This window comes from Enhydra lutris, unplaced genomic scaffold, assembly GCF_002288905.1.
Source record: "Enhydra lutris kenyoni isolate GAN:26980312 unplaced genomic scaffold, ASM228890v2 scaffoldscaffold39, whole genome shotgun sequence".
Lineage (NCBI taxonomy): Eukaryota > Metazoa > Chordata > Mammalia > Carnivora > Mustelidae > Enhydra > Enhydra lutris.
The window spans coordinates 13,931,355-13,955,980 of record NW_019154123.1 but is presented as its reverse complement, the minus strand read 5'-3'; the positions used below and the strand labels follow the sequence as shown (position 1 = coordinate 13,955,980).

General features: G+C 40.9%; 1 protein-coding gene across 1 annotated transcript in view; it reads right to left on the bottom strand.

The window, feature by feature from the left end:
- The window catches only part of LOC111155151 (collagen type VI alpha 6 chain), a 115,068-nt gene extending 90,771 nt beyond the window's left edge, over positions 1-24,297 (bottom strand). Inside the window, exons 1-9 of the mRNA XM_022515229.1 lie at positions 24,231-24,297; positions 21,412-22,008; positions 19,697-20,317; positions 18,053-18,613; positions 16,647-17,204; positions 13,736-14,311; positions 10,841-11,410; positions 3,550-3,893; positions 3,379-3,457 (exon numbers count right to left, since the gene is read on the bottom strand). Coding sequence (XP_022370937.1) covers positions 3,379-3,457; positions 3,550-3,893; positions 10,841-11,410; positions 13,736-14,311; positions 16,647-17,204; positions 18,053-18,613; positions 19,697-20,317; positions 21,412-22,008; positions 24,231-24,297 — 3,973 coding nt within the window. The remainder of the gene's footprint in view (positions 1-3,378; positions 3,458-3,549; positions 3,894-10,840; positions 11,411-13,735; positions 14,312-16,646; positions 17,205-18,052; positions 18,614-19,696; positions 20,318-21,411; positions 22,009-24,230) is intronic.
- Positions 24,298-24,626: the final 329 nt, after the last annotated feature.

Sequence of the window (24,626 nt, the reverse complement as noted above, 5' to 3'; positions counted from 1 at the left end):
CATAACCTGGGAACTTCTCAGAAATACAGAATTACCTACAGAATCAGAATCTGTATTTTAATAAAATCACCACATGACTTATATGCACATTAAAGTTTGAGAAGCACAGCTATAAAGACCTCTTAAGGATTCAAGAATCCAGTTGGAATTATAGTGAGAGACTGTAAGACTGTAAGAGACCTCTTGTCAGGCAGTTAGAAACAAATGACATATAATCATCCATAGCCATAGCTCATAAATTCTGGAATTTTATAGATCAGAACATTTCAAAGAAAACTAGAAGGGACTAACAGAGGGTTTTGACCTATTTAGCAAAGTATTGATTGATACAAACATACCGATTGATATAAATATGAAATGATACCAGTAATAACCTTGGCAATCCTTATGGTGGAGGTAGCCATAGTAACAATGTGCTCTCATTCGTTAATAGTTACTATGTGCCTGGAAGTCAGTTAAGTGCTTTCCATGCATTAGCTTACTTGTAAGCTACAAATCCAACTGTATGGGTATGTAGAATTATAGCTGTATTTTACAGATAAGAGAACGGAGGCTTGGAGAGGTTAAATGACTGGCTTGAGGGGTATTTTTAGGTTTTCACCCAGACAGCCTGATTCCAAAGTCTACAGTCCAAAGACATAATAACAAAAATATACTAAGGACATAATCAGAGTAAAGAGCCGTCCTAAAATTGAATAAACTTAGCTTTATGAAAACTTGACTCCATTGGCAATAAGTTTTCTCATTTCATTATGGAAGAGTGAAGAAATCTTTAGATGGGACTTGGAAGCCAATGGACTAGAATAAAGAAATGTTCACAGACCCGAGAGTTAAGAATGTCGTCTCAATGTATGTATGATTCTGAATGAATGATTTTGGGTGAGTGGAAGAAAATGGGGAGAATAAAGTTTCAAGCGCATACTTAAGGCTTGAGTTCTAGGAGAGGAAACAGAGGTTGGCTGAAGTAGAATAAGAGAAGAAACACTAAAGAATAGGCTGTCCAACTTGTCCTGATTTACCAGGACTTCCCTCATTTTAGTGTTGATATCTCTGGCTTGTCTCAAATAAACAAGGCGTTAGTCACTGTTCCAGGAATGAGGATGACAAGAAGAAAAGGGATGGTGGAATGGGCTGGAATAGACAATAAAGAATGCTGAGCTCATCAAAGGAGGTTACTGACCAAAAGAAGGCATGCTAGTGGATCTATTTATAAGGGGGGGAAATCTTATATCTGACTTCTCTTGTAAGTTCCAAGAAATGTAAAAATTTAAGAGTTATGAGAACCATGGGATTGTTGATTTGTAGCAAATCATGCATATAACTATTATTTGTAAATGCTTTCCTCAGGATGAGGGACTCTGACCCTGCTCCTTTCAGACTCATCCAATAAAAAGTCAAAAGATCTAAAATACAGTTCGTAAAAATAAGGAAGAAAAGATTTCGAAAATGAAAGAATATAAGGATCATTGAGGAGAATCTAGAGCACTATATTAAGAAAAACTAAACCAATTCAAACCCTAATCCATGTGGATTATTTATAAAGCTATATTCACCGCTGAGTATCCTTTTCTCTGGGCCTCCTTTTGTCTTTATGTCATTATGAGTGCACAGTTTGTACGTACAAATACCCGGCCCCAAATTAGGGAGGCTCTCCTAGGTTAATGGATCATAGGGCCACGCATCAACTGGAATTATATATGTGTAAACATGCGAAAAGAGCTAGAGGTACTCCTTTTCCATACTGAGAGCCATTCAACAATCTTTAAAAAATATTATGGCTACCATCCCTTTATCTCTCCCATTAAGATTCTGAATTTTTGAGGATATTAAAAATCTAGCTTCTGAAGTTGAAACTCATTTAATGGTTTTTCTTTGGGAGCTGGGAAAAAGAAGGCTGGTCTTAGAAATCTGTGTGTTCTGGGGGAAACTTCCTGGAGAAAACTCTCATGTTGTCTGCAAAAGATACATCTTTTTCACCACAAAAGAAAAGCTGAATATAGAAACAAACAAACAAACAAACAAAAAAACCCTACCCACCCAAATTAAAGACTCTAGTGTCTTGTTCTCAGTCTTCATTAATATCTCCAACTGTAGATCATTTAAAAAAAAGTCCAAGACTTGAAAGAATTAAAAAAAAAGCGTTAGAAAATAAAGATCAAAATTAAAAGTCTTACTTTTCAGCCGTAAATACAGCTAACTTTGCAATTTGTTTAAGATTGAGGAGAGAGAACCAAAGAGAAAGAGAGATCTCCTCAGGTTCTAGTAGATAACCTGGGAGCAACCCAAGCAGGTGTCTTAGGCAGGTTCTCTAGAAGCAGAGCCTGAGAAGGGGATTTAGATGCTTACAATTTATTGAGAAAGCACTCTTAGAAGGAGTAGAGAAAGCACTCTTAGAAGGAGTAAAGAAAGCAAGATAGGGCAGGGGAAGGAGCTGAGCAAGATAGTATTTCAACTGAAGACTAGCTTCAGCCTGATACCATGGGGAACTCTGGAACATAAATTATACCACTTAACTGGTGTCATTTAAAGGCAAATGTCCAATTTCTTGTAGTCTACCTGCTGCCTAGGGTTGGGGTAGAGGGTAATCTTCCAGGTGACATGGGTTCCACTGGCTGACAGCAATTCTTCAGAGAAAGGAGAACCTGTGAGTTTCTAGCAGCCAAAAGTCACAGTGGCTGGAGGATGGGGGAACCTGCTTGGAAAAGGGGTCTGGGTGGGAGCACCAATAGCATCCTCTCACAAGAAAGTATTTCTATTCTTAGTCAAACTAGAACATGTGGATTAATTTTTCTTCCACTGATCCATATTTTGTAAGAACCAACAATAAGTCAGACTGGGCACTGGTTCCTAAAGCAAAAAGCCTAGTGCCAATACTTGAAAAATTCCTAAGCACCATGGATGGTCCATCTGTAGTTGGAAGGAAGGAACTAATTAGAACACTCCAAAACATGAGTAGATTTGTCCAACAATGTCTAAGATTCTGGAAACTTTAACAGTGTCAAAAGAAAATAATCTACTTCTTCTATTCCTTGGTCAAGGAGAAATACACTGTTCACTTCTGCAGACACTAAAGAAGCAGCAGTATTAGATAATGTGGGCCAAGGGAGACAGGACCATTCTCCTGGAAAGCTTAGGAAGAAGACACACAGTGATATGAAAGGAAGGGTAGGACCTTCTATTCCATGCTGTTTCACATCCATAGTGTATGAAGAAAAAGTATATGCCAGAATGTTCTGAGAATTCATTTGCTCTCCCAAGTGCATATTGGTTGACAAATTCAGGGTTATTTGAGTGCTTGAAAACTTAAGAGCCAGAATTGAGCTCTGAGGTTATTAATTCAGTAAACAATCCTTTCCCACTCTTCCCCATGCTCAATACCTTCTTTTCTAAGTTCATCAGATTTTTGTTCAAGCTTTTCAATGTCATCATCCAATCCGTCTGAAAATAAGATAACCACCTAGGAAAGTATTCAAAAAGAAAATTAAGTAAAAAGGAGGTCATCACAACCATAGACCAGCAGCAGCAGCAGATAAAGTAAAACCAGCTTACCTTTCCTCGAGCAGCTGATTTATTCTGAAATGCATCCCACAGAGAACTCAAGAGGTTTGTGTTAAGAAGAGATGGTCCTTTTACTGTTACATCCTTCAAGCTGTTCAGTATGTTTTCACTATAGATCTCAAACTTGGGTGAATATTTTTCCATGGCATTGGTCACTTGAAAAGCCACACTAACTTGAGTCTCTGTGCCCACCTCACAGCTTACCCCATTGAGGGAGCTGATGGCACGTAAGAGGTCTTGAAGGTAGGTTTCTATCCAAGGCTGACCTTCAATCAAAGTCTGCCCATTCTCGTGAGTTGAGATGTCAAATCCCACCACAACGTCCACAAAACAATCTAGGGTTCAAAGGAAAAGTATCTTATTAGATCAACAAATAACTTTATCCGGTTTGTTTGCCATATCTGAATCAAGGTATTTGAAGTTCTTATTTTGATTCCAATTATAAAGTTGGAAAACAAGGAAGAAAATGACTGAATAAAGGAAGAGGATTAGAATCACTCTTTTATAACCTATAAAGGTATAAGTATAGAATTTTTTTTAAGCTTCTATAAAATCTAGATGATTTTGTAACAAAGTCCTGAAAGACATTATTGTGGTCACTGAAAAAGCCATGCAAAATCATTTAAGTATCTAAAGTTATATGCCAGAGATGGCATTGCCTTCAGAGCTCAGGCACTCAGGAAGCTGAGGCCATTGCCATTTGGAGATTCGAGAAATACCTAGAGAGTTTTTGCATTTAGAGTGCTTTGCTTTTATCCTTATTAAAGCCAGGGACATGTTAAGCACTGGAGAAACTAGAAGGGACTTGATAATTTAAGCTGAGCCTCCTAAAGGGGAGATAATCAGGGAAGGATAAAATGATAGCTCACATGCATTCTTCTTTCCAGAACTTCTAAGGTTGGCTAAAACTTTAAATTTTTCTAGCAAATTCGGTTGGATACAGACTCAGCAAATCCAGCAAATGTAACCAGCTTGCTTGGTTTAAAAAAAAAAAAAAAGAAATGTGGAGGGGGAGAAGACTATGTATTCTTAATTTGCTTTGTTCAGATAAGCAGTTTTTCAAGATAGCTATTGTGTAGAAAAATGCCCACCTACGCTACCTCCAGACACTGGTCAGATGTACATTTGCAAGTCTTTGAAATCAAAATGTCACTTTCAGATTTTAAAATAAGGGCCAGTAATTTGATTCATTTTTTCCCCACTCCTTTGTACCCTGATTCATGTTGAAAGAGAAAAGATGTGGGTGAGGGAAAGTAAATCCTTATCTGATAATCAATTTTCACCATGACATTTAAGGTAAATCAATGCTATCAAAACATCTGAAAGGTGGGTTTTCTTTAGTTTTTATTTCTTATTTTGCCATAGGTAGTTTCTTAGACAAATCTCTCCTCTGATATTTGGAAAGGGAGATAAGGAAAAAGAAACTAGTCAGAAAGAAGCATCAGAATAAGTCCTTTCCAAAATTCCTCTTGAATCAATATCCTATCATTTCAATCTTGAGATTGAAAGTTTCACTCTGGGATAAACATGGTTTTAGCCCCCGAACAGAAAACCAGTAACCAAACTAGGTCACGGCCTTCAAGGAAAATTGTCTCTTTCGAAAAACGAACATCGGCAGAAATGCCAAAATATCATTGAGTGATCCGGGGAACTGTCCCCTCTAAAAATTAGTGTTTTAACTTTTTGTCTAGATTAGTAAATAAGTTCCTTGTGTTTATTTAACTAATTCAAATTGACAAATGATTTCATAATAATGTGATTAAAGGAATGAATTTGAGGAACAAATCCAGAGTTGGCAGTCACATGTCTAAATGCAATTAGACTAGGCCGTATTAATCAAGGGGGCTTTCATGGAAGGAAGGGTCTTACCAGTTCAGAGCCTTCAGAGCTAACAAGAGGCAGGGATGGTTTTGAAGTGAGTGAGGGAGAAGGTGAACACTGGATGTCCAAGGAGAAATAATGAAGGATGAACCTACGATAGCGGGACGGGGAAATCGAAAAGTGGTGATAAGCGCGGAGCAAATTGAGAAGGAAGCTCACAGCCCTGCTGTAGAGGGTGATAACAAGGAGAAGCAAAACTAGTGTTTTGAGCATTGGACTTGTCCTTACAAACCATAGTGTGGATGTCTGGTTGTCTGGTTGGGGGGAGGTCTTTAAGGGGACAGGCCTCACGTTACATTTAAGTCATGGACGGGTCAAGACACTGCTATTGCTGGATGACTTTTCACAAGTCTCTTAACCTTTCTGGGCATTGATTTTCCTGTTTATAAAATTAAGATTATATATTCCAAAATAAAAACAGAAAAGAGTGGATTGGACTAAACAGGTAGTCTGACATTTCCCTGCCAGACCTAAAAGTGGATTTTAATTATCTGACTTATAAAGTCCATAATTAGAGTTGATGATGGCAGATTCCTAGTATTAAGAAATACTGTCAAGAAGGTAGGATATATCAGTAAGATTAGAAAACAATTCTTATATACTTTAAAGGGGAAAGTGGGGCTATTGGCAGTTATTGGTTGGGATAAGAGAGAAATTTGTTTGGGGCCTTTGAAAGAAGGGGTTTCTCAGATGAAAAAAGAATGATCTAGAAAATAGGTAGGGTAAGATACCTGGTTTATGTATTTCCCAGATTTGCTACTTCCTCCCCACCCAATCCAGACCTGGACATTTATCCATTGGATAGACTCAGCTGCCACTATCATCTGGTCTCCTAAAAGTGTGCAGGGTGGTTGGGGGTGACCAGGCTTTGTCATGGCCTCATCTCCTCAGGGCAAGAGGGCCATGATGACTCTGGTTCCCATATCTAACCCAACTGAACTCATGGGAAATCCAGCTCCTTCCACGACTTCCAGTCACAGATATCATTCACTGTGGATCCCATGTCTGGTTTCCCCAAAGGGCTGATAACACAACCCAGTAGGGTAGGAGAATTAACTCTCCATGAGGGTAAACACTGATCAGTGAGAGTCAGTAGCTTGGAGGAAACTAGCAGATAGGTCCTCTTCTTTATTTCCCCTGATGGACCCATCTATGTGGTGGTGCCACACACTTCCCTAGTGATATTCTACATGACTGATGCACCAATTTTGCTTTCTCAAGAAGCTATAGCAAGCTTAGTAATATACCATCTTGTATGTATTTTTTCTCCTTTCCTGTAAGACTTCTCTTAGACTCACTCTTGCATCCCTGGGATTGCACTTTCAAAGTATTAGCACCTAAAGTATTAGCATATAAGCTTTGTTTTGAGCTCCATTTTCTAGAGAACCCAATTAAGACAGAAACCTTTGAGATCCTCGTCAAGGAAATTTGGGAATGACCATCTATTTTTGTCATTGTATTTTTCACATTCCTTGAATCAAATCCTTCCCCAGGCTGCCTTTCACTTAACTCTCCTTTTATTTTTTTCTTTTTTTTTTTGAAGCAGGCTCCCTGCCGAGCAGAGAGCCTGATGCAGGGCTCTATCCCAGGACCCTGGGATCATGATCTGAGCCTAAGGCACAGGCTTTAATCCACTGAGCCACCCAGGCGCCCCTTAACTCTCCTTTTTGATACATCTATCCATGATGATGCAAATGTTAAGAGGGACTATTGATTCTTTTGCTACCTAATCATGGCTCAATGAAAAAGGCAGCATTTCTGTATCCCAAACACTCTGTGATAATCTCCTCTAGGTGGTCAGAATACCTAGGCTCAGAGAAAAGTTAGGAAAATAAACATGAATGTAAGAAAATAACAAACATGAAGGTAAGAAAACAGACTTTGGAGCTTAGTTGCTTAAGAGAATTTGCTATATGCTAAGACATTAAATTTGAATATAGCTCTGAACTGTTGCAAAAATATTAACATTCCTAAACCAGGGAACTCTTGGTAAATTGTCCTTTTGTGAACTAACCCCATGACTCCACATATTTGTATATTTATATGATCATCATAAGATATCCTCTGCAACACTCTATAGTAGTTACTAATAGTGTCTGTATACCTACCATGCACTTCCCATTCATTATCTCATTTGTCCTTACAAAACAGCATAAGTAGAAGCTCTTCTAATATTCATTTTTCAGGTGAGGAAGTTATGACTTGGAACAGCTTGCCGAAGGTCTCAATTATTATTGTGGATCCCACACTTGGGATATCAGATCCAGGCTTCTCTGGAGTTCATATTCTCAACTACCTTAACCCTATTTTACCAATTCCTGGGTGGCTAGTGTTGATAGGTCATGCAGGTTACAAGTTTGTTTACTAGATTGTAGTGTCAGAAGTCATAGCTCAGCAGCAAGTGGTTTCCTTAGTGGAGAGCAGCTTATGGGAACGATTTCAAGATGCAAACTTATTAGGTCTTAAGTTCAGCTATTAATTAATGAAGCACAACACTTAGACACTAGTCCTTTATAACAACAGCATAAGATAACCCAGACAACAACTGTATCAAGAAAATAGGCAGCTTAACTAAACAACCAAAAAATGGGTTGGTGTCAGACAGACCTAGGTTTCAAAATTTGTTATCTGGTACTTCCTGTAGGATCTGGGCCAGGTTACCAATATGCCTTTGAACCTTAGTTTCTTCATTATAAGTGGGAATAGAAATACAAACCACATGGGGTTTTGAGAGAATTTAACCAGATGATGCATTTAAAATGCTTAGAGCACCATGCTAGGCCCCCTTCGTAGATGCTCAGGAAACACTGATTCTTAGTCATTTCCCTCATATCTCAATGCAGCTGACTGTCCTTTCAAAACATTGAATCATAGTATACAATCAGAAAAACAGATGATTTAACTTCATAAATGGAGAAGAAAGGATAGTGACTTCTCCAAAGTTATGCCTATTTTAATAAGAAGCAAAGCTAGACATTTAGGTTCTAAGTCTGATTTGCTTTAAGTCGTACCCAACTACTGGATTTCCTGGACTGGGGTGTGCAGGGGCGGTGGTAGTTTAAGAAGAACTGGTATTCTCTGGTACATCTGCACATGCCTTTGGAGCTTTCTCAGTGTTCATTCCAGTCTCTTTAGACCTCGGCCCGCAGCTCAGCTACAAAGTCCTCACATTCTTGTTTACTGCAGTAATAACTTCAAGTTTATCTTAATATAGAGTACTTCTGTTTATTTATTTTACATTCATGACTATTTCCTTTAAAGATAACTTACTACATGGGAGTGCATACTCCTGGTTTTCACTTTCCACATGGTTTTCTTTCAGTCTCTCGAGAAGAGACTAGATGGTTCCAAGATCATTTTCTGCCTAATAATTGGAAATGGGTATTTCATGTGAAATAGGAAATTAATGTGGAAGGTTTGGCTGAAGTTACCAGACATTCCAAAGTATGGGGATATCATGAAGCAGAGTTCATGAAGACAATAGTCCCTAATCAATGACAGGACTCTTAACCCTTAGCTTGTACATCAGGTCTTATAAAGGGTTTGAACCTAGAGTTTAGAAGAGTGTTTTGGGGGAGAGAACTGTTGATGTGTTGGGAGGTGTCTCACCTGCACACATACACATATGTAGAAGGAAAGGAGGTAATTTCCTCTTTAAGTCAGGTAAGAGGAGCTTTAAGAGAGTACTCAGAGATGAGGCAAGCCTAGAAATTCTACAGAATGTGTCACAGGATGGCACACTGCTCTCTCTGCAAAAGAGAGGTGACCACACCAAGAGGCTGTAACTTCTAGTATTTACTGGGGCAACTGATATGTGATTGTTTCCCCTGGAGCTGATATGCCCATGAAAGAAGGAGCCACTGTGGACTCCTTTGATCTCCTGTCCAAAAAGGCTAACTGGAAGGCCAAAGAGATGGCAGCAGAATAAAGCTGCAGACATCACCAAATGCCCAGAGGCTGAGGAAGGCATAAGGGAACATCTGGAATTGAGACATGTTTACCTCTCTCAGAGGAACTATGGTTGAGAGATCCCATGACAAATGTGCTTTGAATGGAGGTAGAGGTGGTGGAGGGCAGGAGGGAAAGTCTTTGGAAGACCCATGAATGGACCCAGATTTAGATATAGGCTATTGTCACAGAAAACCAATTCTTGACAAGCATCATCAAGTAAGAACTTTGGTGTGCTTCTTTAGCTCTTCTCTCTTCCCCAGCCTACTTTGGAGAAGCCAAAAAACATGGCTAACAAGAGGGTAGGGCATGGGAGAAGGGGGTAGAAGTGATAGGTGGGCAACAATGGGTAAAATGCCAACCATGTGGCGGCTCCTTTGTCATGGCTGGTGAGCAGACTGTGGGAAGCTGGGAAAGTGAAATAACCTTGAATGAAGTTTTTTGTTTTAACGGTTACCCTTCGATGGATATACTAATCACCAAGAAAAAGTTCACTTATTTCCTGAAAGTGACTAGGGGCAAAGGAAGAGCTGGCCCCCATGAATAAATTTAATGGATCAGTGGTAGACAAAAATGAATAACTTTATGTTGAGTAAGCATGACATCTGGGATGTCATTATAAAGATTAAATACTCATTTTCTCATTTAATCTTGACAATGATCTTTTGAACTAGGTGATGCTACTGCTCACATTTTATAGATGAGAAAATTAAACTTAGAGAAGTTAAGCAACTTGTCCAAGAAAAAAATGGCCATCAAATAAGGATGCATAGCTAGGCTATCTATCTCCAGAGCTGCCTCCTAGCAACTAGATAGCTTTCCTTTTCCTGATAAAAATCTAGAGTTTCTATTTACCATAGATAGTTACACAGAACCACAGTCAACCCATTGGGCGCATCTACAAAAATAGAAAAAAAAATCCTTCTTTCAAGATCTTTTCTTCCATCTGTTGGAAAATGTCAAAATAGACTAACTTTTAAGAAGGCATTTACTAACTTTTGCAGCAAAAAGTTTCATAATAAAAATCTAAATTCTCAAGGCTGTTCGTTTTCTATACACCTGTACCACAGCCCTTGGCGGCTGAAGGTCCTTTTGCCAGGCAACCGAAACCTGCCAAATAGTTTACTTCTTTGAGACATAGTCTCCAACTTATGAAACCAATGAAATTGTAAACAATGGCCTCTTCTTTGTGCAACAGCATTCCCATTTGCAAAGAGACATGTACTCTAGGGGGTAGGGGGGTGGTGTGTGAGATGAAAGGTTCTCAGAAGTCCTGTTTTTTTCAGTCCACAAGTCACAAAAAAGTGCTTAATGACTGTGAAAAGTTCAATCTGAAATCCAGAGGCACAAACCTAAATTCTCCTACCAGACCCTGGGGATGTAAACAGAGCTGAAGGAAAATGTCAGCAAAGACAGGGAAGGAAAAAATATGAACGACACATTAAATACTTACTGCTCTCACCCCCTGAGGTACAGATGTTGCGAACTATCCTTTTCTTGATCTTTGTCAGTTCATCAAAGTTATGGACCGTCAGTTTTTTATCTGCAGTCCCGGTGATCTGAATGAGCTGTTGATCATCCACATCTCCAATGCCCACAGAGTAAATGTCAATACCTCTGTGTCTCAGGTCTTCAGCGGCCTGGGCCACCTCATCTTGGGACTGGCCATCTGTGAGGACCAGCAACACCTGCGGGGTACCTGCATTTATCCGGCTGCCCATGTCTGGCCGGAAGTAATGCCCCACCTGCCGGAGTGCAGCACCAATGTGCGTGTATCCAAAGATCTGCTGGATGTTTTCGATCTGAAATGAGATCTCCTTCTTGCCTATGAAATTTCCCAGTGGAAATTCTGGCCGATAGGTATGGCTGAACTGGGCAGCACCTATATGTACTCTGTTGACACTGACATCAAAGTCTTGAACAACAGATGCCAAGAATTCCTTCATCTTCTTGAAGTCATCTGGATGAATGCTATTTGAACCATCCATGAGAAACACAAGATCTACTTTTTCAATTTCACAATCTACAAAGAGGAGGAAAGAAAGTAACAACAACAAAAGTCAGATTATTTTTTCTGAAACCAGGCAAGTGCTGATTATGTGTTTGTAGCTATATAGAAATGAGATCTGTGAAGACGGCTTCTTATCCTATGCCATCCAGTGGTCACATTAATGGAGAGGAAATAAAAACAGTCAGTTCATAAAGGCACAAACAACTCATGTATCCCTTTCTGACTTTCTTGGGATTTCCATTTGGTCTTACACCATTTTCTTTTCCAAGAGGCTAGAGAAATGCGAGTGGCACCATGGTAAACTCGTTCTTACCTGTCATGTAGCCTTAACCCTTTCAGAAAGCCCAGTGCTAGTAGTAGCACAGCAAGAGAAAACAAAATAGCACAAAAAGGGACTCAAAAAGACAGATGGTCTGTATGATTCACTTGGCCTCCCTGGCTAGGTGAGCCAATCAATACTTTCCTGATTATTATTAGGGCAAACTGAGGTTTTCAAATCATGCCATCCAGCCTGTATCTTGTCTGTTTTCCTCTTTTTCAGCTCCCTTTCTGGTGCATATAGGCAGAAATATGTACTTAATAAAAATATTTTTTGGCAATGTAGTATAGTTTAGAGAGGCTTCCTTTTTATTAATACAACAAATACAAAACAAAAAGAATATGAAAAGACCACTGCCAATGAATGAGTTATGCTTGGAACATGCTCATGTGTGTTCCCTTAGCCTTCTGGTAAACATTATCATTTCCTTGAATTCCCCCAGAGATTTCACCATTGACTTAACTTAGTTAATTCTAGTTAGCCTAAGATTAAAGGTATCCGAGATTCCTGCAGTCAAGATAAGCAGGGAAGAGATAAAGAGAAATATGATAAATAGATCCCTTAGGAACCAGTTAACTCATTAAATTCCTGTTTCAAATAAGAGAGATAAAGCAGTTTTTTTTTTTTTAAAGCACACCCAAGGATACCTTTATTTTTTTTTAACTTTATTTTTTCGGTGTTCCAAGATTCATTGTTTATGCACCACACCCACTGCTCCATGCAATAGGAGCCCTCCTTAATACCTACCACCAGGCTCATCCAACCCCTCATCCCCCTCCCCTCCAAAACCCTCAGTGTGTTTCTCAGAGTCCACAGTCTCTCATGGTTCACCAAGGAAGACCTTTTAATACAAAAATTCAAGGTCAACTTCTGCAGTAGGCTTAAAAGGACAAATCAAATTTTAGGCACTGGCCAACAGAAGCTAAGAGTTCTCCCAGTTTTCAGTAAGACCCAGACAGATTTCATTAGTTTTATGAAAGAAATAGATAGGGTTGGATTAGGGTCTTCTAAGGAGGCAAGGCATAGGAAATCCAGAAGAGTCAAATAATTTTTAAAAGGAACTATACCCAAGATGTTGGAAACCTGGATTAATACCAATTCATCTAATAATACTTAGTATTTTTAATAAAACACCCTAAATAAAAAATACTAAGGAATTAAAAAAAAAAAGATTTTATTTATTTATTTGACAGAGAAAAAGCACAAGCAGGCAGACCAGCAGGCAGAGGGAGAGGGAGAAGCAGGCTCCCTGCTGAGCAGAGAGCCGGATGTGGGGTTTGATCCCAGGACCATGGGATCATGACCTGAGCCGAAGGCAGATACTTACTGAGCCACCCAGATGCCCCAGGAATTTTTTTTTTTTTAATAGACCATAGTGTTCCTTTAAAAACAAAGGTGTAAAGTGGCAGCTGAATAAGTGAATGAATGACCACATACACACATAAATGTGGCAATGTAATCTCTAGCCACTGAACCAGAAACATCAGGCAAAGGAAGTCCACTGTGCTATGCTCTAGAAACATCAGTCTCAAAGTGTGTTTTGTATTGGGCTCCATGTTTTAAACAAGCTTCTGTTGATAATAAGCAAAGGGACTAGGATCTTCCAGCCCGCAGGAGAGAAGGTTTCAGGCAATGACTGCTGGTTCTTAGGAAGGAGTGGAATTGGATTTCTTGTGTGAAAAGTGGGAGGAAGAACTAGTGAGTGGAAAGAGTGGGTAAACAACTTTGTGTTCTGAGAAACAAAGCCTGCTCAAAAATGGTGAATCCCCCATGATTAGAAAAGTTTAGGCAATGAGCAGCAAAGCTGTAGGAGGTATTCCTCTTTGGGGGGGAGGCCAAATGAAATGTCCTTGAGATCCTCCCCCACCCTGAGATTCTCTAACAATGGGAAGTTCTAGGACCATGGGTGCTTCTCCATTTCCTCTCTGGAGAACCTGCTCTGACTGGCTATTGTTTTGGTTTCTCCCTCACTTAGACCTCTGCTAATAATTAAGACAAGTTTAATAGATAAAACTTACCTACTTTCGAAGAGTTACATACACTGGCTGACACATCTGAAAATATTCCCTTCAGGCCTCCAAACGTCTCCACAAAAAAGTACTTGTCACTCGATCCTGCCATGGCTAGCAGCTCCACAGGATTGGCACCAGCAATCCCCACGGCCAGGACAAGAATGCCTTTGTCCCTCAAGGCCTTGGCTGTGGCATTGAGCTTATCTGCATCATGGGATTCCCCATCAGTTATCACAATGAGGACTTGGGGGACCCCTTTCTGCAGACGGCTGCCCCTGGCTTCAGTGAACATGTGGTCTGAAAAGCCTAAGGCCTCAGCGGTGTAAGTGTTGCCCCCCATGGGCTGGTCCTTCTGAAGCACCGAAATCACCTCCCATTTTGTGCCAAGGTCACCCAGATAAAACAGCACCTCTGGGTCATCAGCATACTTCAGTGCCCCAAACCGGACCTGATTCTTGCCAACATCAGCTTTTTTCACCAAGTCAACCATAAAGTCTTTCATGATATTATATTCATCATGGTCAATGCTTCCAGAGCTGTCAATTACAAACACAACATCCAAAACTTCAATCCGCTTGCATTCTAAAAGAGGAAAAAGGAAAACCACACAAGATTAGCTTTGGAGATCATGGGAGACCCTTCTGCCCACATCTGTTTTTTCCCATTGCCAAGGTGTACTCTGCACGGGATCAAGCTGTACATGAGAATGTCCTGGGTAACAGGACAATACACATATGTTCATGCTGCCAGTATGTAGAAATAGTCAGGTAAGACTTAGGACAAGGCAGACATGAAGCATACTGTAGGGGGAAGTAGTCACAGGATCATAGGAATAAACACTTCGAATGCTTTGGACTAAAAAGGAAAAAATAGCATTCTGCAGAAATTCTCCTATATAAATAGTTTCTTCAACATGTGCTTTCATTTACACAGATTCATGTATTTTTTTTTTCTTTTTTTTAAGCCCAGCATCGAGATTTTATTCTTAAGATAAACCTTCGGGAAATGACCACATGAAAATGAATTTGGCAACACTGTATATTTTTTCACAGTTTTATGACAGCTCATTCTTCAAGGTTACATGCTCCCCCTTTTTAACTTTCCTGAACATTATCTCCTTTCATTGTTGGGTCTTATCCTAGAAACAAGCCCAATTCACACTTGGCCTAACTCAGTGGTCCTGGCATGACATGCCTGTTCACTTTTCAAACTTTGGGTCAATAGCATGAAAAAGTAAATCAGGGAAGACCCCATTAATACTTAATTCAATGTGTATAACATATTCTATCTAAAGGTACAGAGTTCCAAATTCCAACTCATTCATTCTGGAGAAGTGGAATGTCAGTTGGTTAATGATTTAGTCCATATGTAGCACAATCCCTCTAGGGGCTTGGAAAGTTATGTTCCGAAAGTTAACTCATTGGTTCTGGAGAAAAGGAATGATAACAGAGTAGCCACCCTCCTAGAGGCTCACCCTATTTCCTTCCTCTGCCAGCCACCTGCTTGCTATATGGCAGGGCTGTTAAAAACTCTAGAACCAATGTACTTACCCCACTGACTAGAGGCCACGTTGTACATAGCCATAAAGTGAATTCTCAAGAAAAGCCAGTGATGGACATTGAGGAAGGCATGTGCTGTGCTGAACCCTGGGTGTTATACTTATCTAACGAATCACTGATCGCTGCATCAAGGACTAATTCTGTGCTATACAGGAGCTAACTGAACATAATAAAAAAAATAAGAAAAGAAAGGCTGGTTCCACAAAAGAAGACACTACATCTCTCTGGGTTTTTTGCTGCCCTCAGAAGCCTGCCTGGATTACCCAAGGGACTGAGCTGGTGCTGCGGAGGGGGGGGGGGGGGGGGTGGGGGGGTGGATTCTCAGTGTTGGCACACTTTGAAGAGTTCAGATTTGTTCTGAGTAGAATTATCAGGAAACACAATCCAGGTGTATTTTCTACAGAGCACAGACTACAATCACCAAAACTTCCAGTGGAAAATGAACAGAACTGTTCCTTGAAAATCATGGTTCCTCTCTCTCCTCAAAACTCCATTAAGATCCACATCCTTCGTAGAGATTTTTCAGAATGCCTGTCATCAGGCCCCATGGATCACAGTGCAAATCCGTCCCTTCCCTTTGCTAAACTTGTTTCATCACTTGCATGACTCTGCGGTTTCATGGAAGAAGGACATTTACATTTTCAAGCTATTTACTTCCTTTGAGGCATCCATGGTTCAAGTTCCCATACTATACTCCTCTTTTATAGGATTTAATATCACAGTGTTTATACCAACATCATCTCAAGTTTATGGAAGTATTCATTTTCAAATATTGTAAAACAAACGTCTACATTGGACGTCAGGTCAAAGGGGAGCCACCTTGCCCAGGTTATGCTTTTGTACGGCTTGCCTCACACGGGGCCCAAGGATACAGGTTATAGGAGGCTGGCCCCTTGCCTCCAGGTGGGCGGACTCTGTGGTATAATTCATGCTTAGGGTTCCCCAGGGGATCGGGCTGAAGCTATACTCTAGCTGAGGCCACTTCTTTGCTTAGTGCTTAACGTGTGCCCTATCCTGCATCCCTTACACCTCTTCTGAAAATGCCTCTTCAACAAGTCACTTCCATAAGAACCCCTGACGCAGCTCCTGCTTCCAGGGAACCAGACCTAAGATATAGCCTTAGTGCTCTCTGTCTACAAACGAGAAACGATCTAGGCGGACCAAAATTGTTCTGTATAAATCCAACAGTTCTGTTGAGGAAAGGTGCATTTTTTACATGTAGGTCAAAACCCACTAGGATGAACATTTCAACTAAACACAAAGTTTGCGATGTTCAAATAGTTTACTTAATTCCAGACAGAATGGCTAATGCGGACATACGTTTGGATAATCCTGCCAGTGCATATGCCCACACCTACCTTCCCGGGGGCTGCATATTCCAAAAACAAGGTCATCTTCAATGTGCTGCAGAATATCAAAGTTCTCAACATAAAATACCATCTCGGGCCTCCCGCTGATTTCCTCGAGCTGGGTGACATTGGAACCAAATACCCCCACTGAGTAGATAATTATGCCTTCTTGTCGAAGTGCTACTGCTGGGTCCTTGACTATGTCCTGAGCTTCACCATCAGTGATGAGGATGAGAAACCTCCTGACATTGGGCCGGGCCCCCTTAGCAGGGCTGAAGTACTGAGACACAAAGGTCAGGGCACTACCGGTCAAGGTCGTTTCTCCAATGTGAGTCATCCGGTCTATTGCATCTGAAATTTCATTTTGGGACATATATCTGTTGAGCTGAAATTCCTCCTTATTGACGTCGCTGAACTGGACTACGCCAATTTGTACCCGATCTGCCCCAATCTGAGATTTGCTCACCAGGTTTTTCATAAATGTTTTCATTTTGATGAAGTTTTCAAGTCCTATACTGCCAGAACTGTCCACCAGAAACATGATGTCTGCTTTCATCTCTTTGCAGGCTGTAGGGGAGAAGGCAAGACACTTATTCAAGGTAGCTTCAGGTAAAAAGGTTAAGGGTAAACAAGAAAATCCAAAAGACAAATAATTCTATATTGAAGTTAAGTGTGAGCTTGGAAAGGATTGCTAGCAAGTAAATAAAGCACTGAAGGCAATAAAAGTGAGACTACTCTATTTGTTATTTGTTATTAATATATGATTCAGGATATCTTAACTTGAGCACTATTGACAATTTGAGCTGGATCATTTTTATTGTGGAGAGCATTCCTACAGTATCCTATAATGCATGCACACTTAGCAGTATCCCGACCTCTACCTGTTAAATGCCAGGAGCATCTATTGTCATTCATAGTCATTCATAACTATGTCATCATCATAACATTCAAACTATGTCTGTCATTCAGTTATGACAACCAAAAATTTCTCTAGATATTGCAAGTATCCCCCAAGGGGCAAAAAATCACCCCTGGCTGAAGACTACTGATACAGCTGTAAAAGGTTTCATAAAAGTTTTATTAAAAAGCAATTTAAATAACCTGAGCTACTCCTTCAAAATCAGAAATCATTTGTGGTGTCTAATTATAGGTCTATCCCAGCAGGGATTTGTGGGAAGAGGCTAACTGATATTTACTAGGGAGAACACCTCCAAATATCTTTTCGTATGCTTCTGATATTAATTAGAACAACACTATAATGGGCTCCTAGTTTTTCTCTGGAGAACAAATGTAGCTACACAAGTCAACAAACCTTGACTTAGAAATTCATGCTGTTTCTCTAAGCGTGGGATGTCATACTGCAGGAAGGTAATTTAGGAGCTGAAATCAAAAGGCAAAGCCACCATGTCCCCTACCTTCTTCAGCACAGATTTCTTGAACAACTTGGTTTCTTATGTCTTTCAAAGCATCAAAGTCATGCACATAGTATACCCTCTTTTCCTCGCCTGCAATTTCTCGCAGCTGTGTTTGGTTGGCCTCCTTGACCCCAATGGCATAAACACGAATGAGCTCTTCTCTCAGTCTGTTCGCAGGCTCCAAGATGCTATCCTTGGACATGCCATTGGTCAGGACAACAAGATGACAGGGCACTCGGTTTCCTCGCTGCTTCTTCGCTTTTTGCAAGAGTCCTAGTGTGAAATTCAGGGCTGCACCCGTGTTTGTGTTCCCACCCATCTGCCGGATGTTCTCGATGGCCTTTCCCAAGTCATGCTTGTTAGTGTATTTATTGATCTCAAATTCCAAGTCCCAGCTGTCAGCGTACTGGACAGCCCCAACCCGCACCTTTTGGGGAGCGATGTTGAACATCCCTACCACCTCAGACAGGAAGGTCTTCATTTCGTGGAAGTCTGTGGCCTGGGTGCTTCCAGAGCCATCGATGAGAAGGTAAATGTCTGCTTCTTCGGTATCCACACAACCTAAAATGGAACCATACAGTTGGCTGTGGCCCAGAGGCAAGTGTGAAGAGGGACTGGGGATAGATGGGAAGCAGAACAATGGAAGCGTCTTCAGACAGAAAAATGGAAAACAGCTTCTAGGCATAAAAGATACTGCTAGCCTAATGTAAGGAAATCATAGCATTACTGGGGCCAAATGAATTGCTTCTGACAGTTTAAGACTATTTGAATAGTTCTCTGCCATGAATTAGAGCAAATCTGGATACAATAAAAGATCAGAAAGAAAACTTGAAGATGATTTTTACAAGTCACTTTCCCCATTAGCGAATAACAGCTTAGCAAGCAGGCAAGTGGTATGCTGGGAAACAGAAGGTCTTTAATGGGATATTGTGGACCAACAAGTTTTCTTTCTTGAAAACTTAAACACACTATAGACCCCCCCCCCATCTACTCCTAGCCAATTCACAAACCTAGAGGTATTGTCAGTGGCCTTATTTGCATAGAACAAGGACACTTTGATAGTAAACATGCTAGAACTATTTGTTGATGTCTACATATAAAGGCACACATCAATTATATATATGAAATATTTAAAATGCATCACTCTCCGTCTCTCCAAACTCACAGATTGCAGAATAGCCCCTCACAGCAAACTACTCTGTCCTCAAACCAAATCATGCTTCCGGTTTCTTTTCCAAGTTGGAATTCGAGGATGGTGGGAGAAAAGGAGAGAAAAGTTCAAAAAGAAAACAGTATAGGAAAGAGCAGGGGAACATGAGAGGCAAAGGAGAAAAAGTAAAAAGTAAAAGGCAATCAAATAAAAAAGGATGGCATTCTGGGATGTTTAGAAGTCATAGAGAATCCTGGTAAAGCTGCCCACGAGACCACATAAAAAAGGAAATCCCTCCTCCCCATCCCAGGACCTCAACGGCTTCCCTTCTCCCCCAGGTTACACTTTGTATGAGCAAGCGAAGGTAAGGAGTTGGGAACTTATTCTCCCTATCCACAGCACCCCCTGCCAACCCTTCCTCTATTTAGGATACCTGAGTGACAGGAGAAAAGAGAAAGGCTCTGAATCACCCTTCTCTCAGCTAAGGACTTTACCGGATTTGAGAGTTTCCGTGCGTTCAGAGAAAACAGAGACGGTGTGCGTGATCTGGTTCCGCAGCTTCTTCAGAAACGTCTGGTTGTGAGCAGCCAGGTCGGAGAAGGTTTTCAGCTTGGACACATGCTGCTCGGCGGGGTGAGAGGCGATCTTTTCCAGCTGGCTGTCGCTGGCCCCCTCGATGCCCATGGTGAAGATGGTCACGCCCTCGCGCCGGAGATTAACGGCCGCCTTAGTCACGTTATCCTCTGAGGGTCTGTGGGTCACCAGCACGGCGATCTGGGGCACCCCCTGATTTTTCCGACTGCCGTTGCGTGCGCTGAACACTTCCTTCCTGATCTTTCTGATGGCAGCTCCTGTGTGAGCCTTCCCAGCCTGGGGAGAGAGGTTCTGTATATTCTGGAGAACCTCTGACTTATTTACGCCCCTGCTGAGTGAATTTATCACCTTCGTCTCATTGCTGTAGGTCACCAGGCCAACCCTCATGCAGTTATCCTTTATGTCAAGAGCAGATACACTCTCTTCCAGGAATTCCTTGAGGTAGTCAAAGTTCTCCTGGCTGCCATTGACAGACACATCTAACAGGAACACCACGTCAGCCACAGACGGGCCTTGGCAAACTGTATGGACAAAGAAAGAACAGGCACAACTTTAGCTGGAGGTCTGGCATCCCTACTCAGCATTATAAGGCACGGAGAACATCTACCAGAACCCGGTTACACACTTAAAGAAAGAATGCTGTGCACAAAAGGATCATGAAGCTGAGATCACAAGGTCCTAGATTCAAATCCTAGATCAAAGCTCAGCTCCCAGCTTTAATTTCCTTATCTATGAAAACAGCATTTATCTCAGGAAATTGTGATGGAGAGCACATGTGATAACATGCTTAGCATGCGGCCCCATACATAAAATTCGCTCAGTGAACAGCTGCTACTGTGATCGTAATTAAAACATCACTAAAATCAGTAGGTAGAGTCCAGATATTCCTAAGGTATTGTAATGGACTAGAAATTGCACTTTGCATTATTTTATGTGGGGAAGAGTTTAATAAGAGGATTCATGTTTTCCTAGAATAAATAAGAAAAGCATTCTCCATTATCAATAGACAATTCTACTGTCTCGTTCAAACAGATCTACCTGGCAATAATATGAGTTTCCTATGTTACTTACTGATACTTGTACAGTTTGAGCAAATTGTTTTCTACTGGCTCTCTCCTGCCCCTCACTTGAATGAGGTTCATAAACCCCCCGTCATCCTCGTTAATACAAGAGGACAGACCTGGACAGCAGCTTGGAGTTGGAACAGAACACAGGGAAGCTCGGCCAGAGAAGAGCTGCAGAAGGGAGGCAGTATGTGGTTGTAGGACCGAGGGCCTGGGGAATCCAGGGGCCTGATCTACCCGATGTCCAACTGCAGCCCCATGTGGGGCCGGGCCATGTCATCTCAAATGATCCCTGCAAGCTTCTCTCAGCAGAAGCAGGAGTTTGGCTTACCTAAAGTTGTTTCTAGCCCTAGCATTCTGAGATTGCATTATGTGGTTTCAGCAGGCAAGGATTTAAGAACACATTTACCTTTCAAATGAACCAGTAATAAGACTACATAGCAACAGAAGCCCAGGCTTTGGAGGAAAGGGGTGTTCATCCTTACAATCCTCTCTCCATATTGATTTTTCAAAAGCATTTAATCATTCCTATACACGTGACCTAAACCCACCTTCCACAAGAATGTCATCCACTGCTCCATCCCTGTACTGGGTGGCTTCCTTGATGATCTGCGTCATGTTTTGGGAAAATGCGCCAAGGTCCCTGACTGCCCGGAGGTTGAAATGAAACTGAGCCGTGGCCATGGCCTTTAGCTGCTCCGCGGAAGCACCCTGCAGCCCCACGGACACGATTCTCACCCCGTCTTCCCGCAGGGCTTTGGAGGCCTCTTCCACGTCATCCTCGGACTCCGCGGAAGCCAGCACTACCAGAATCGGGGGAAACTGCTTCTTGTCCCTCCCGCCGGCCTGCACAGAGAAGTAGGTCCTGCGCGCCTTCCGAAGCGCATGGCCGATGCGCAGGGAGCCGCCCATGAATCCGAAGTTCTTCTTGAGATGGTTCAGCATGGGGTTCCTGCTCCTGAAGGTGCTCAGCTGGAACTCGTTGTGGAACTGGTCACTGTACTGGGCCAGGGCCACGTGGTACTTGTGGGCCTCTATGGGCAGACTGCTGATCATCTTGTTGATGAACGCTTTCACGAAGGGGAAGGATTTAGTTCCCAGGTGATCCGAGCTGTCCACCAGAAACACCACGTCTGCATACTCAGGGCCTACGAACCCAGAAACATAGAAACAAAGCAAAAATTTTAGAAATTACCACCCTGTTTAATGCCAACCATTTGTAGAAAAACCTACTTTCCTTTATTTGTATTTTTAATATTTTTCCAATAAACTGGAAATAATAACCGGAAATTACACATTTTCCCAAGAAAAGAAATCTATTTCTTGGACTGATTCCTTCCATAGACCCTTTTATTTAAACTCATCACAAATTAAGCATCAATTTTGTACGGAATTAATTAGATAAATTTAGAGAAGTAAAAAATCCTGGGTTTTTATACATTTAGTGACTGATTCACTCCACCTTTTTTGCTTTCAGAATTTGATCTCCATTTATATCAAGAGAATAAAAATTTTAAATGAGAATTGCATTGCTTTGAATTTGTTAGAATGGAGAAATCTGAATGATACTCTTTCATTGTAATTCCTCTTTTAGCAAGGCAACAGTGATCTGATTAACTTATACACATAGTAGTTTTGTATTCCCAAGTGTTAAATTGATGAAGTTTAAAAAATACCTAACAATTACAAAAATGTGGCAAATTTAAAGTTCTTTATAATATTTTTTGGATGAACCATAGGAATGGGCATTATTGTTGGTGGATTTCTTCTTATGTAAGTAAAACTTGATAGAAACTAGAAGGCCTTAAGCTAGGAAAGGGATTATGGTTTTAGCTCCTATTAAAAACATAATTTTTATATAGGGATATAATACTTCATTGAAATTTTAAGGCTTCATTCAATGTCAGGTTCAATGTTAGCTATATAGAATTAGATTTTTATGTGATAGGGAATCACTGGGTTTAAGCACAAAATGTTGTTTACTAGTCATCTGCTGGTTTGAATTCAGAGTTCTCACCACTTTGGTAGAAGATCCATTTCCTGTCTGGGGAAGGGAAGGAAAGGTCTATTTGATGGTGCGGATTTAAGAAAATATGGTGAAATGGAACAAAGAACAGGAGTCCTGACTTTGTTATCAGCTAACTCCACCTGCTCTGTCAAACTATTTAACATACTTGGGCCTCTGGTTCCTCACCTTTAAAATGAGTGGATTCAACTAGGAAATATCTACAGTCCTTCCTCACTCAGATTCTGATGAGCTCAAGTGGTTACCAGATAAATTCTAATCAAATTAAAATAACTTCATCCTCTTCCTGTCTACAATTGCTAGGAAACCAGCATCAGCAACCCCCCACCCCCACCCCACGTGTGATTCTGTTCCCTTGACAGCAGTCTGGCCAAAGCACAGAGGATAATATTCTTTCCTAGCTTCTGAAGAATCTAATTTCAACCAGTTTGAGACTCCTTGGATGACCATATAGCCAGCAGTGACTTGAGGGGAAGAAATAAGTGAGGGTGAATTAACATTGTCTTCCAAGAGAAGGCTGGAACCCCTATGAGGATTGTCAGGGGAGCCCTGTCCAGGATGGCTTGACTTGTGACCAAAAGTGACCTTTCTATTCATGAATAAACCCCACACCTCACGTGGAGAAAAGAAATGTGGACAACTAGCACATGAGATAGATTCAGGTTCTGATACGGGCCGACATCATGTCTGAACCATGGGACAGTGAGCAAAAAGCACTGCTTCTCTTTAAAAAGCTTAATATCAAGCATAGTGAGATAGCAAAGGAAGAGGTTTACAGAACAATGTCTAGTTTCTCTCTTCAGAAGGTCTTGACCTCCTTCCAAGGTCAGAGTCCTTGAGAAAGCCATGAAAGCCAATATAGCTGGCCTTGGACATGAAGTGGCCAGTATGAGAACTCACCACATAGAGGTGGGAGGGGCAGCAAAGGGTACACCAGTATTTTGACTTCTTGTCCACCAGGCAAAGATTACTGACAGATAGTAGACAGCAATGGAGCTTTCTCTAAAGAGCAAGAGCTCTTTCTTTACAATAAGCAAACAGTTTAAACTGAAGCAGAATCTGGATACTTAACTAAGACAATGTTCTGGCACAAATGAACTAGGAAGAGACATGCCAAATTTCCTAGGCCTGAATCTAATATTAAGAGATGCAAACTCCCAACAGACCTAAAAGGGTTGAAATTGAGGACAAATAACAGCTCTCATATCATATCTGGAATAAGGTCCAGAAACAAATGATCTATAAAGAAAAAGAGGTTGACATCAAAAAGAAATTGAGCTACCATCCACATCTTTACAAAACTTGAGGAAAATAATTCTTCTTCTTTTTTTTTTTTAAACTTACCAGGATCTTTGCTCATAGAGACATGGGAACAAGTTATTATAAGGAACAAAATCAGCAGCATTTTCATATTATGACCTAAAAAAATCTCCAGCTTGAAATCTGAAAGGCAAAAACATAAACACCTAAAATTGTTGTGGATATTATTTTGGAATAAAGTCCCACACTTAAGAGCACACAAAATTTTATAGCAAACTGGATGCAATAGAAGGCATAGAATCTCTGAGTTTCTGATTCATGAAGTACCTTGGGGAAAAAGATCCACAAACATTTACACAATCATATAAGTTTTTCCCGGTCTAAGATCCTGTAGAAACATGAAATTTTGGATTGTCAATGGCAATAGCCAAATACATTCTAGTTCCAACAACATTTCGTGTCTCTATTAGTCATTTTCCC